Source organism: Genypterus blacodes, unplaced genomic scaffold (genome assembly GCF_046128005.1).
Source record: "Genypterus blacodes isolate CSIRO-AG114 ecotype Tasmania unplaced genomic scaffold, CSIRO-AGI_Gbla_v1 ptg000139l_1, whole genome shotgun sequence".
Taxonomy (NCBI): domain Eukaryota; kingdom Metazoa; phylum Chordata; class Actinopteri; order Ophidiiformes; family Ophidiidae; genus Genypterus; species Genypterus blacodes.
In genome coordinates, this window is record NW_027466941.1 from 850,601 (window position 1) to 864,443 (window position 13,843).

Below are 13,843 nucleotides of genomic sequence, written 5' to 3' on the forward strand. Positions count from 1 at the left end.
CACCTCGTTTTGCACTGGAATGTTGATGTAAACTCTCCCTCCCCAGGCTTTTGTTCTATGATTGGAGAGCAGAAACCAAGACATTGATGGTCCCATCTGTGCAGCTCCTCCGTCGGGCCCTGTGTCCCGCACACAGAGCTCTTTCACCAGGCCCATGTGTCCCAGTGAAGCGCCGGCAGAAGACCTAGACCCACACAGACTGCAGGGCACATGAATAATGCAGAGGGCTAATGCAGCTCGCTCGCTCGGCCTCCTCCTGCCACTTTGCCAGCGCGGGCAACGAGAAGAAACGCAGGAATAAGAGAGAGACACGGGGAAAGACGTATGGGGGGTTGAGACGGGAGAGAGGAGGTGGAGGAGGAGGAGGTGGAGACTGCGAGGGGGCTGGGAAAAGGGGGTAAAAGAGAATTGGTCAAGGCAAAGAAAAGAGAGAAAGGACAGGATATTAGGGGGGGGGGGGGGGGGGCGCAGGAGGGGAGAATTCTAAAGAGGGTGAAGAGGGCAGCGTGAGAGAGAGAGACAGAGAGACAGAGAGAGAGAGAGAGAGAGAGGAGTGGAGCTGCGGCGGAAGAAAAGAGGACAAAAGTAACTCCACTGTGCTGTAAAGGAGTTTGCTCACAGGGAGAGGAAGGAAAAAGCTGATCAATGCAGCAATTTCTCCACCAACTGAGAGCAAACAGAGCAAACAGAGCAAAGCGAGGCGGGCAGCAGACACTGATGTATGGGTCGAGTCATGAGGCAGACCCACATACAGCATTATTACCACTCGCCATCTTTTGTTTCCCTTCCTTCCTTCCTCCCTTTCTGTTTCTTCTTCTTCTTCTCCTGGATAGAGATGCATTTTAGACGAACAGACGGTAAAGCCTGTGTGTGTGTCTGGATGTGTCTGTGTGTGTCTGTGTGTGTCTGTGTCTCCTAATCTGCTTCTGAATCAATAGTAATCCTGAATGCTGCCCACCCGTGTCGTGTCCTCACGTCCCCAAGCTGCCCGGACAACTCATCAGCAATCCCTCCATCCGGTCTGGCCTTTCACTCTTTCTCCCTCTTTTCTCTCCTCCCTCCCCTCCTCCCTCCCTCCTTCCCTCCCTTCCTTCCTCCACTATTAATTAAATGGCATTCTGTTTCTCTGAGACGTCTCGCTTTTGTCTCTGGGCTCCTTTTCCCCGTCCGTCTCCGTTCCTCTGACCTGTTGCGAGCGCACACACGCGAAGTCCATAAAATTAACGGCACTTAACTTTCTCATGGAATGAAAATGGAGTTGTTGTGCCGCCAGCTGGACCAAAAGAACTGTTGTAAACCCAATTAGCCGTGCTGGGCCAGACCGGGGCATGGGGGGGGCGGGAGGCCAGACCAAGTTGGACATGGTTGTAAGACATTTCCACAGGCAGGGGGACAGATGCAGACGGAGTGCAGCTCAGCTAAGTGACGTAAGAGTGACAGGTTTAAGGTCGAAAAGTCACAAGAAGAGAAAGGTTTGAGAGAGAAAGTGTCGTCCTTCAGCTGTCTGCGCCACCAAATTAAGACTGGAGCGCATTGTTGCACTCCGATAACACAATTACAAAACACTCAAGCACACACTGGCTGCATATGGACACACACACAACCCAGAGGCCTTAATATGATAAGGAAAGGGAGCTTTAGACAATTGGTAACCAGACGCCAGGAGAAGCCTCGTGCACCGGCTCAACAACAGCTTTCACTTGGGGTGCAATTGACATTTTGTTCTCAATCTGTCCCTGTCATCCATCACAGCACACTCAACACACACACACAGACAGAAGACCCCCACATCTGGAATGCAACACGCCGGATACAGCTGTGCTACACGAGATGCAGGGTCGCGTCGTAAAGAGTCGGTTTTGCAATCCGGTCGTTCGTTTCTGTCCCGTAGACTTTGCCAAAGGAGTTAGAAGCAGACCTCAGCACGCCGTCACTCCAACAGCAGACTTGGCAAGACAATACAACGATTTGTGTGCAAATATTTAGACGACTTGAAGAGAGTTTGATTTAAGTTGGTAGGAGACAGCCGGATCAGTGCAGAATTCAAAAAATGCCAGATTGTAATAAAGCGCAGACTCAATTTTCCTTCCGTCAACTCGTCCTGCAGCTCAAAGAGGTTCCGTCCCTCATTTCTGTTCTGAACTGTTCCTCATTCCGCCTGTCAGCCGCCCTCCATTAGCATGATGAAGGCCGGGATCCACGTGCGCCACGCATTTCATTTCCCCTCTCCTTTAATCAGCGAGGGGGTGTGCGAGGCTGGAGTCGAGTTAAATAATGGAGCTTTTGAAGATTAACAGTGCGCTGAGCCGAGTTCCTGATCAGTACCGACAGTTCTGATTCACAAAGACAGACAGAGAGAGCGACAGAGAGAGCGACAGAGAGAGAGAGAGAGAGGGACAGATAGAGAGAGACAGTGGGTAATACTGTATCTCAGAGTCTCAGGGAGCCTTTGGGTGCCTTTAGCGGGTGATGGATGTTAGGAGTCTGTAAAACTCTCCGTCTCGCCTCTTCTGCGACTGTCCGAGATCATTTCCTTCAACCGTCTGCTACAATACTGTATAATAGAATTCTAATCTGCAAGTGAAAGCAATATTAGGCTGGCAGCGACAACAAAGCAGGGATTTAATATTTCATATCCCACAGAAGAACAGAAGAGGAGCAAACTTAGTTACAGACAGCTGATACTTGCTTTAGGTTCATGTTTGTTCTGCACCTTTTTTAAGCCGATGCGTCTCTCTGGCTTCATGTATAGGCTCCGCTCGATGTATATTAATAGAGTGCGGCCTAGATTTTGGCACCGCCGCTGCCGCCACTCAAGTGTGCCATCGCTACTGAGCTGTCACATCAATGAGGTCACGTCTCCCTTTCCCTCTGCTCCAGAATAATGTAATCATTGATGCAGATTGAGGGAAAGATACAGCTGTTGGGTAAATTTATCCATCCATCTTCCATCCATCGTCCATCCATCCTTACACACACCGGTATGTGACCCGCTGACCCAGGCATCGAATCCCTTTACTGGGGGAAGAGGGATTGATCTACAGGCTCCGTTGGCCGATAGCAACAACAATAAGAATCAAATCACAGGTTTGGTTATTGACTGTTTTGCTGATCAGTGGGTCGAGGCACTGGGACGGAAAACACCAGGCCAGCAAGCCAGCCGGCCCTGGAGGCATAGAGCTGAGACGAGAGAGAGAGACGGAGGGGGAGAGAGGGAGAGGAGGAGGGAGAGGGAGAGGGAGAGGATGGCTGGCAGGCTGCAGTAAGTGGGACAGTGGAGCAGAGTAGATTGAGCATCAAGTCTCTCCTGATGTGCGAGTCCTGTTCTCTCCGCCGACAGAGTGACCTCACAGCTCCCATCACCACACACCCCTGAGTCACTGCACACTTCCTGCAACACTCACCCGCTCCCTCACACACACAAATACACACACACAAGGCGCTCCATGGCTACATACACACACCACTGGATTCATCAGGTTTTGAGAGAGACATATGATGCCTTTAAGAAACACTCTTCTAACCAAACCCACAAACACATGTGCGTGGATGCTGCGGTAACACACACACACACATTCTACACACACATGTCTAGCTGGAGCCGTCATCAGCGCCCATGTGAAATCATGTCATGCATTAAACGAAGGCCCCCCGAACAGCAAAACGCATTGTTCCGGTCTAGTTGTGCTGCTCTTGTCATGGCACGGCACGGCAGAGCGCAGAGGAGAGACGGAGGCTATCTGCACATCGCCTACGCCCATTCACAATGTGCGTGTTTTTACTATGGCCACCTCCAACACGCTCACGGGTGGATGTCGCCGGTTTAATCCCGAATCTGAGGCCAGTGGCGGTAATTCCACTGCGCACATAGGGATCAGCCTACAGAGCTCCACATGTGAATGAATGAATGGATGAATGAGTGAGCGAATGTCATCCAGCGTGGGGTTAGAACGATTGATTAGTCCCACGGAGGAATAACGTGTTCCATTATTTGGGTTAACCAACATCTACCGCCGTCTTTAATGAATAATCGATATTTCCCCGTTACATTGTTTTAACTTTGATCAACGTTTAATCAGCCGTGTCGCTTACAGCAGTGGGGTAACAAAGAGGGAAAGGTCAGTCTTTTGTCGCTTCCCTTTGTTGATTTTAATCCGATTTCCATCTCACGCCGCCACGCCAATACAACTGATGCGGGACGCGGATGTGAGCTGCGAGCGACGCGCGAACCTTCCGCCGAGTAGAAGAGGATCAAATCGGATGGGATGCGTATCAATCCCCGGGAGTCAGGGATTGATGCGAGGTGCTACCCGGCGCTCCTTCATCGCACAATAACACGGAGGAAACTCACCTCGTGGTTTGAGGAGGAGACAGACGGAGCGGGGGTCTGGGGAGGAAGAGGAGGAGGAAGAGGAGGGCAGCAGTCCCGGTAAATCACTGATGCGGACAATCTGAGGGGAGAAAACAAGATTTGTTTTCTTAGAAATATCCGCGTCGTCCTCCCGGCCCGGGTGGTGGTGGTGGTGGTGCTGCTGCTGCTGGTGGTGATGGTGGAGGTGGTGATGTGTATGTGGGGGGTTGGCTATGTGCTGGATGCTGTCATCGTATTGGGGGCTGCTCTCAGCTTAATCCTCGGCTCAGAATAACCCACCCCTCCCTCCCTCCCTCTCTCTCTCTCTCTCGCTCTCTCTCTCTCTCTCACGCCCACAAGATAGATAAAATATAATAATAATAATAATAATAATAATAAAAATAATAATAACAATAATGCATAATAACAAAAAGAATAGCAATAATAATATCATGGTACTAATCGTAAATCATCGTCCTCATCATCATCGTCCTCATCATCATCATCATCCTCCTCCTCAGTACTACTAGTAGTAGTAGAGGTATGAGTAGCACTATGAAGCATCCGGAGTAGAAAGAAGACACCTTAAGTATCAGAGAGCGATTATGGACAAATCAAAAACAGCACGAAATTGGGAGCACATACACTCACACTATACTCAAAGAAGTGTGTGTGTGTGTGTGTGTGTGTGTGTGTGTGTGTGTGTGTGTGTGTGTGTGTGTGTGTGTGTGTGTATGATGAAGGGTGTGCCCTTCCTGCAAAAGTGTAAAGTATATCCATGTCCATCAGCTCATCATCGCTGTCACATCACTGGACGCTTTTAAACGCTTCTTACTGTGGAAAGTCTTATGCAGTGATTAAACCATGAAGCCATCCCACACACAGTTACCTCACAGATCCAATTCCCTTTTATTTCCAGGATGATATGTAAGGCAAAGTCAGACAATAAGCTGCTTCTTCATCCTATTTGGATAAAGTGCAGCGTGTCACATTACATGAGAATAGGGTGGATAACACATTTATATGATTTCCTAAAGAGGCCTCTGTGTCTGTAGGACAACACGGCCAAAATGAGATTTAGAAAAAAGAAACCAAATCTTAGAATCAAAGATTAAAAAGGGCCACATTAAGAAATATATAATAAAACACCAAGAAATGAACAAAACAAACAAAATTAACTGGTTTAAGGCGTCTAAAACAAACTGCATTTGTAAAAGAAACGGAGACAAACTAGGTGATATTCACCAAATTAACATTTGACACCATAGATTTGTGCAATTTTGCAAATAAATAAATAGAATAAATACAATCTCATTTTAAAATATGCAAGGACAGCGTTACAGAAAAAGGTTTGCGAGCCGTAAATGGATTTTGAAATATGAGAAGTGAGACGAGAGCTCTTACCAAAAAACAGCACAATGTTCCGATGTTAGAGCTTATTATTATCCCTCCTTTCGCTTTGTGAGGTTTGTTCTTCTGCGGCTGCCGTCGTCTGTCGTCACTTCCGTCGAGCATATTTCCGGGTCAAATCACTCTATCCATGCTTCTAAATCTGTGGAATTTTGGGAACGCGTTAAATCAAACTAAATAACACAACAAACCACCGCGACAATGTTCAAACTGGAAGGACTCGGACCTAAAATGGACCCGGAGGAGATGAAGAAGAAAATGCGGCAAGACGTCATCTCATCTCTGCGGAATTTCCTTATTTACGTCGCCCTTCTCCGAGCCAGTAAGCGCAGCCAGAGGACACACACACATTCAAACACCAGAATGGAGTTTAAGGTGTTGATTTGTCCCCTATATTAGGATGATAACTAACGATCAGTTGCCTTTTTTGTCGTGTTTACAGCTCCGTTTGTGCTGAAGAAGCTGGACAGCATCTGAGCCGAGCAACCGAGACATCAGAGACAGAATGGATCATCATCACCAGGCAGCCGGAGTGACAACAACACCGCTGCACCCGAGAAACCACCTTCTCTGTTTTTTTGTTGTTTGCCATGCCTTTGTGTTACAGTCAACTCTGAGTGTATGCGTTGCGTCATGGAATAGGAGGAACCCGTGTTGATATGTTGGTTTAAACACGTGAGGGGAACAGAATCTGTCAAGCTGTAATGGATAAACGACCATGATCAATATTGGAGAACGTTTCGATCACTACAATAATTACAAAACAATTGACGCAGTTGTTGCTATAGCAACCACACATTCAGTAGGTCTGCTCCATATATTTATTTTTGTTCCTACTCAGTAAGATAATATTGAATTATTTGGAGTGGTCGTTTGCCTGTTCTTGCTTTGACTCCCATAATGACGTCACACTGTCCAATATGTTCCAGAATCTGCCTCACTGTAAACTGAACGTGTTTTCACATGATTTGTTCATATACTACATGTTTCTGCTGTGACAAGAACTGACCAATCGTTGACCTTTGTTGTGTTGGAAATTAGAATAATAAAATACAAATGACCTCAAACTAGCCTGCTCTTTGTTTTATCATTTTGAATAAAACAGTTAAGGACCTCATATACCCCAAGATGCTTTATTGGACCAAATTCTACGGCAATGTCCAATAAAATAATAAAAAATATAATTGAAATTTAAATTGTCTTGATTTTTATGGTATTAGATGAAATTATGGCGACTAAGTTTAGGTAAAACAAATCGCAGCACTAAACTACAAGTATACTCAAATGAAATGTAGATGTACTTTCGCGAGATGACCACCTGGGGGCGACGGTGTCATTGTCTGGCTGATGTGACTGCAGCGATGGAGGCTTTGGACGTTAAGCCGGCCGGTTCCGTATTTCAGCGACATCGGAGAGCGTGAAACCCATCGAGCTCACTTTCGGATAAGATCTTTGAACAGCGACAAGAGGTGAACGGCCGTGCGGGGAACGGGACGCGTTTGTCGGAGCCGAAGCTTTACCCTCATCCATCTGTGTTATTGTTGCACTCGGCCCGCCCATATTCCAGCGCGGTGCACTAGATCACTACATGATGAGACGAGGACCAGCAGATGGACTCTTTCACACAAGGACCCTCTTTGTGTCACTGAGTTAGTACCTGGAAAACAGATGAAAGTCAATGAAATAACATCTTCACCTCTATCTTCTCGTCTTGATCAATCATGGACTTCCCAGGTCATTTCCAGCTCATTTTCCAGCAGCTTAACCACCAGCGCCTTCACGCTCAGCTGTGTGATTGTGTGGTTGTCGTGGGAGACCAGAGCTTCCAGGCTCACCGCTCCGTCCTGGCGGCGTGCAGCTCTCACTTCAGAGCTCTGCTGAGCTCCAACGACGGCGGAGACGAGGCCGGGGGAGCAGGAGCGGAGGGAGGCGGCGGTCGGGGCTCTGGTGTGATGGAGTTAGACCAGGAGGTGGTGACCCCCGAGGCCTTCTCCACCCTACTAGACATGATTTACACCTCCACCCTCACTGTGGGGGCCTCAAACATGATGGATGTGCTATTGGCAGCCTCGCACCTGCACCTCAACACGGTGGTGAAGGCCTGTAAGCTCTACCTGTCCAGACAAAACTTCCCCGCTTCTCCCCCTAAAGGTTGGAGGTCGGTGCAGCAGCAGCAGCAGCTTCCACCTTCCCATGCCGCCAGTTTCAGCCTGGTCACCTCCGCCGTGGAAGATGATGAAGGGAGCGCAGGGTTGGGGATAAGCCAGTCTGGTGAGATTGACGATAACGAGGTGAGGAAGAGAGTTTGCGGTGATGAAGGCCTCAAGCGAAAATCACATCCGGACAGGGTCGACGGTGCAAAGAGGATGTGCAGGCTGCCTGGAGAACGGGAGAGTTTACCTACCGTGACTAGAAGCAGAGAGGAGGCGGCGGCGGCGGCAGCAGAGGAGCTGTCATCCCCAGACTGCCTGAAGACCAACAACGGCCTGTGGGAGAGCAGAGGTGAGGAAGAGGAGGAGGTGGAGGTGAAATACGAAGCAGCCCTGGGGGAGCCAGAGGAGATTCAGCTGCCCAGCCAGTCGGACAGCAGCACGGGCGGCGGAGGAGTGGGTGTGTGGGGGAAGGATGGAGATGTGGATGGACAGACTGTTGTGAAAGTGAAGGTGGGGGAGGAGGATGAGGAGCAGCCAAAGATGGAGGTTATTGAGGTGAAAAGGGAAAACCTGAGCTCGTACTCTCCAGACTTGGACACGGTACCAAACAACTCTCCTCCGTCACCGCTAGAAGACACCACGGACCGCTTCCATACACACATACATGAGAGTTTCCTCACAGCCGCAGCATCACAGGGTAAACTGCAGCTGTGCACGGATGATCAAAGTGACGTACACAGAGAAGTCGGCGATTTAGGAGAGGAGTCGGTTGACGGAGAAGGTCTGGACAGCCTGTCGGAGCTCGCCTTCTCCTGCTTCCTCAATCCCGGTAACGACAGCGTCATGGGGGCCTTGGAAGTGGAGGACAGCTTAGCCAGCCTCACTGCCGCCGCCACAGCCGCTGCCACAGCTGCCAGTGACGCGGGCGAATCATGCCAGAATTCTGTAGAGGCAAACACCACTTCTTCTTCTTCTTCGTCTGATTCTCAATCCTCCCTTCTTTTCCCAGTCACTTCTCTCCCCTTGCAGCAGCTTCTGCCCACTCAGGGTCCGGGGTTCAGCGACACCCTCATCCTCCAGCCCGCCCAGAGTTCTTTAGCGGGGTTCCTGAGGGGCATCAAACCAGGCCTCAGTCTGGACGCCTCCATCCTCCAACATTCCCAGGCCGGGAAAAGCAAAGGATGCATCGGCTCAGGGGCGACTACTTTCCGTCGCATCGCCCCGAAAGCCGTGCCGGGATCGGAAGCCGGCGCAGATCCAGATCCTTCCTCTTCGTCTGGATCTGCAGGGGATGCCGCCGATCCCCCGCCTCTAACAATGGCCTCCGAGGACGTCCTCTCCAAGTGCAAGAAGGCGGCGGCCGAGGACCACGTGCTCTTAGTGGAAGGAGAGAAGAAGTACGCTTGTAAAATCTGCTGTAAGACCTTCATGAACCTGACCGACTGCAAGAAGCACATCCGGGTCCACACGGGGGAGAAGCCTTACCCCTGCCCCAAGTGTGGCAAACGCTTCAGCCAGTCTTCACACCTGTACAAGCACTCCAAGAACACCTGTCTGAGCTGGAAGGGAGACCTGTCCTTACCTGACACGCTGGGACTCGCATAGACGCTACTTGTCTCGACTCCAAAGACTGAATCAAATCTTTGTCATTTCACTTCATTCAGTCACAGTGGATTCACATTTTGAACTGAACTCTCATAAATGAAAGTGATCCAAAGGCATTTTTCTGTGTTTCTTCATTGGTTTTCTTGTTAGAAATACAAAAGTAGAAACCTTAACCTAAACTTATTGCTGAGAAAAGTCCAATTTCTTTTTGCAAACAATGTGAAATGACTAATACTTGCAAGAAAACACTCAAAACAAATGTCTAAGGGCAAATCTCAGCATGTTATATATCTCTAGTTCAGATGACTAATGACCAAAACCCTTAATCACTAATTAAATGCCGCTAAAATAACAATTAGACAGAAAGTGTATTAATGAAGCAGTTGGCCATGATACACTGGATAATTTGTACTATTTGAATTTTTGTTTTCTATCACCGAGATTGAGTAGAATAATCATAGTTTTGCATTTCACTCAGGTTTATTTGTTTAGGTGGGAAAAAATCCAGTTTCTTCTGAACAAAAAACACATTTGACACAAAATGGAGTGGAGCCGACATGGAGTCAGGAGAGGAAGATGGGAAATATTAGTTTGAATTACAGGGATAACCAACTACACAACCAATAATTCAGGAGGAACATAAAGGTAAATATAAAGGCTTTTTATAGTTAAAGTGAGATCTTCTGTGTTGTCACTGTAGTTAGGATCGAACGTTAAGTGCTGCGAGTTTGTCATCAAAATGCCTGAAATCAGAAAACCTATCAGTGCATCTCTGACCTCCAAACTACAAGCGGGATATTAACATCAGATTATAAACGGAAACAGCTTGACCTTACCGTTTTCTCTACCGTCTTTCTATCAGTGTAACAGCGTGACCTCAGACTGGAGATCATGATTATGCAGTTGGGAGTGATGTGTGGTCGGTGGAGGCACGGTGGAAAGCCCTAAGCGGTGAATTCGCAGGGAATGTCTGCGTCCTGTAGACCACCCAGCAGGTTTCTGGCCGCCAACACAGACATGGTGGCTCTTGTGGAGTGAGTGGCGCTGCCGATGTGCGGCAAAACCACTGCAGGAGATCAACCAGAGCAGACGAAGGACAAACAAAAAGGGGGAAATCAAGGCGATGCAAGTAAGCAAGCGGGAGATCAAGATTGAATTTTGTAGCACAGATCCCCTGGACTCACCACAGTTCTTGAGTGTGAGCAGAGGGTGGTCTGTTGGCAGAGGCTCAGGCGTTGTGACGTCCAGTCCGGCCGCAGCGATCTGTCCGCTGCTCAGGGCCTCGTACAGATCCTCCTGGTTCACTACAGACCCCCTAACACACACACACACACACACACACACACACACACCTCTCAGACATACACAGCAGCAGCCTACTAACATGTGTCAATCAGAAAACTCACACCTCACATTATGATTATGTAGGATGACAGTTTAAAACATACCACTTAATAGTTCATTACAAATATGAGTAACATATAGAAACTAAGAATTAAATCCAGTCTTCTTCTGTTTGACAGACACAGGTTCTCAATTTGGCGTGACAGAATTCCTCTGGAAAGTTCCTTGATTTACATGAGTGATGTGCGTGTATGTGTGTGTGTGTGTGTGTGTGTGTGGGTGGGTGGGTGTGTGTGTCTCCAGGTGCTTGTGCGTTAATTAGCTGCAGCTACAAATCAGTTCTAATGCAGCCCCATCACTGTAAGAGGCTGAAAATGCAGGTGGAATTTGACATCCCAGCATCCCGTACATCATGATGCACACAGGCTGCAGAGCAGGAAGAGTGGCGCCTGATGTAGATTGAGCGTGAGTGCTGCTGTTTGTCTGTTTTACACTTTCCATTCTCCTTTATCGGCCCCTTAAGGAAACACATCCTCTTTGCATGTGAAGCAATGGGAGGAAATCCAAATGACGTCTCCAAGTGAAATTCAAATGAGTGCCAGTAGGAAGCTGCTGTATGTTAGCTCTGTTGTTTAACATGTTACTTATTTACTTCCTGTTTATCCTGAGTTGATTTTGTTGCTCGCGTCCAGAGACAATTCTAAAGGTTTGCGTGTTATATTATAGTTATAGTTATAGTTCCTTTAATTCAATGTGACATGTTTGCCATTTTTACTGACTAACTTGCCAATCTGACAGCACCACAGTAGAAATGAGTCTGTGGACTTTCTGTCATCCTGATTGACTTTACCAAATAAATTCAATCAATCCATGAGCAGAGTGAGAGAAATTTGTTGGTCCAAAGTCTGCAGCTGCATACAGGATTTATATGAAGGAGCAAAAATGTAAATAATCTTTAAACCATGATTATGTGTCTGTTATTGTTTAAACCGCATTGCTTTGGAGGGTTACCTGCTCGAGTTTACAAAGACTGCAGAGTTCTTCATCTTGCTGAAGAAGGCCTTGTCACACAGCCCTTCACTCTCCGGTGTGAGGGAGCAGGAGACGACAACAAAGTCGCTCTCAGACACCAACGTGTCCACTGGCACTGTCCCACGGCGAGGAGAGGAGAGGAAGACGTGGAAACAAAAGAGACGGAGAGGGAAAAGTCAATCCAACGCACAAACCAAAACCTTGAACCAATTCTAGTTTCCTTCCTCTTACCAAACTCTGCCTCCACCTCAGAAGCATAGGACTTGGCCGTCCTCCCAGAGTAGAGCATCCTCCTAACTCCAAAGGGCTTCAGTCTCCGAGCGATGCCCATGCCTGATAACAAACAGAGGCACAGTGACACACAGGACAAACCGCCAAGGCCAATAAGACGAATGAGGCAATAACAGCAGACAGCAAACCTATGCGTCCCAGTCCAATGATTCCTACTGTGCTGTCAGAAAGCCCGTGACCACACAGCCAGAGGGGCTTCCATGAGCTCCAACCACCACTGAGAGAGAGAGAGAGAGAGAGAGAGAGAGAGAGAGAGAGAGAGAGAGAGAGAGAGAGAGAGAGAAGGGAGAGGGAGAGGGAGAGAGAGAGAGAGAGAGAGAGGGCGAGAGTTACTACTTACTTATTACTTGAGGTAATGGCTTGTTCTCTTGGTTTACAGATTGACAGAAAGCTCATACATATTAACTGAGTGTGTGAGTGTGTGTGTGTGTGTGTGTGTGTGTGTGTGTGTGACTGACTTCTTGACCTCCTCCACTCCCTCTGGTATCCTCCGGGCGGTGGCCAGCAGCAGGGACACGGTCAGCTCTGCTGTAGCATCAGTCAGGACGCCGGGGGTGTAGCCCACACGCACGCCGCTGTCGGGAGCAAGAATCACTTCATTAATACGCTGTAAGACCCCCCAGGTTGTGGCAGTCAAAGGTAAAAGGTCAGTGTAGCTCACCGTTTTTTCGTCTCGTCCAAAGTCAGGTGGTCGAGTCCCACTGACAGGGTGCTGATCACCTTCAGGTTTGGCCCTGCAGCATCAGACACAGATTTACTAACACACCCTGGACTGGAACTGAGATGAGATGATGATGATGATGATACCTGCAGCATCCAGAACCTCTGCATCGATTTTGTCGGAGAGAAGACACAGAATCCCACTCGCCCCCTGAACGCCTTTGAGGAGCTCCGTCCTGGATACGGGCTCGTCTGAGTCCCACAGAGACACCTCGCACCTGATGAGGGACAGAGAGGTGACATCATAGAGGGTTGCTGTTAAAAAGGCACGCGAGCGGCTAACATGTTTACAGAATGCGAGTTTAGCTAGCGGTAAAAAAACGAAATGTAAGACATGATAAAGAGTTTATTTACACTCCGGACTCGGACAGGAGCTTCATTCCCTCCTGCGGGATGCGTCTGGTCACGAACACCTTCATGATATTCCGAACAGTGTGCATTCCATTCACAGGACAGGTTTAAAGTTAAAAAACACAACACACCGCTAAGGTATCAGGTTTTTAAAAACTCTCTTCTTCTTCGGCACGATATTTGGCAGGCTGGTGAATTGGTACAATACCGCCACATCCTGGACTAGATGTGGACCAGCATGCTGACTATGAAAGCAAACAAACATCAAATACTGAATTATCTCAAATGAACATGTTTCCTTTCATAAGTTGATGGTCTGGCTGCATGTTTCAGTCTTCAAACTCAGTCTCCTTAGCAACCTCCTTCGGCTGCACATACGCACTGGATCTCCATAGATAATTTAAATGAATGTATTAAAAGTCTTTACATTTCACACAAAACAAAAACAAATTCAACCAGCCAACAACAAAAATGTTTGTGATACATATAGTTAAAAAATATAGGCTGTATATTGGGAAAATAAACAACTTCATATAAGAGTGTTGCAGATTTACAAGTGTCATTTTTATTGTTGTAAATTATAGAA

General features: G+C 48.0%; 3 protein-coding genes across 3 annotated transcripts; 2 read left to right on the forward strand and 1 right to left on the reverse strand.

The window, feature by feature from the left end:
- The first annotated feature begins 5,843 nt into the window (after positions 1 to 5,843).
- Positions 5,844 to 6,831, forward strand: tomm5 (translocase of outer mitochondrial membrane 5 homolog (yeast)). The gene is made up of 2 exons (XM_076164952.1): positions 5,844 to 6,083; positions 6,204 to 6,831. Exons 1-2 carry the CDS (start codon positions 5,963 to 5,965, stop codon positions 6,236 to 6,238), a joined length of 156 nt encoding a protein of 51 aa, XP_076021067.1. The 5' UTR covers positions 5,844 to 5,962; the 3' UTR covers positions 6,239 to 6,831.
- Positions 6,832 to 7,149: 318 nt separating this feature from the next.
- LOC143011971 (zinc finger and BTB domain-containing protein 5-like) lies at positions 7,150 to 9,781 on the forward strand. Its single transcript, XM_076164994.1, has one exon. The coding sequence runs from the start codon at positions 7,483 to 7,485 to the stop codon at positions 9,517 to 9,519; it is 2,037 nt and encodes a 678-aa protein (XP_076021109.1). The 5' UTR covers positions 7,150 to 7,482; the 3' UTR covers positions 9,520 to 9,781.
- A 216-nt stretch (positions 9,782 to 9,997) lies between these two features.
- On the reverse strand, positions 9,998 to 13,454 carry grhpra (glyoxylate reductase/hydroxypyruvate reductase a). Its single transcript, XM_076164997.1, has 9 exons — positions 13,261 to 13,454; positions 12,994 to 13,124; positions 12,848 to 12,920; positions 12,645 to 12,761; positions 12,315 to 12,403; positions 12,127 to 12,228; positions 11,875 to 12,010; positions 10,704 to 10,834; positions 9,998 to 10,585 (listed from the first exon to the last, which is right to left on the reverse strand). Exons 1-9 carry the CDS (start codon positions 13,344 to 13,346, stop codon positions 10,464 to 10,466), a joined length of 987 nt encoding a protein of 328 aa, XP_076021112.1. The 5' UTR covers positions 13,347 to 13,454; the 3' UTR covers positions 9,998 to 10,463.
- Positions 13,455 to 13,843: the final 389 nt, after the last annotated feature.

Excerpts from the sequence above, each read along its gene's own strand:
- LOC143011971 (XM_076164994.1), top strand. The coding sequence starts at position 7,483 with ATGGACTTCCCAGGTCATTTCCAGCTCATTTTCCAGCAGCTTAACCAC.
- tomm5 (XM_076164952.1), top strand. The coding sequence starts at position 5,963 with ATGTTCAAACTGGAAGGACTCGGACCTAAAATGGACCCGGAGGAGATG. Across the intron at positions 6,084-6,203 it reads CGTCGCCCTTCTCCGAGCCA|CTCCGTTTGTGCTGAAGAAG; the intron begins GTAAGCGCAGCC and ends TCGTGTTTACAG.
- grhpra (XM_076164997.1), bottom strand. The coding sequence starts at position 13,346 with ATGCACACTGTTCGGAATATCATGAAGGTGTTCGTGACCAGACGCATC. Across the intron at positions 12,011-12,126 it reads TGAGGTGGAGGCAGAGTTTG|TGCCAGTGGACACGTTGGTG; the intron begins GTAAGAGGAAGG and ends GCCGTGGGACAG. Across the intron at positions 10,835-11,874 it reads GTCTTTGTAAACTCGAGCAG|GGGGTCTGTAGTGAACCAGG; the intron begins GTAACCCTCCAA and ends TGTGTGTGTTAG.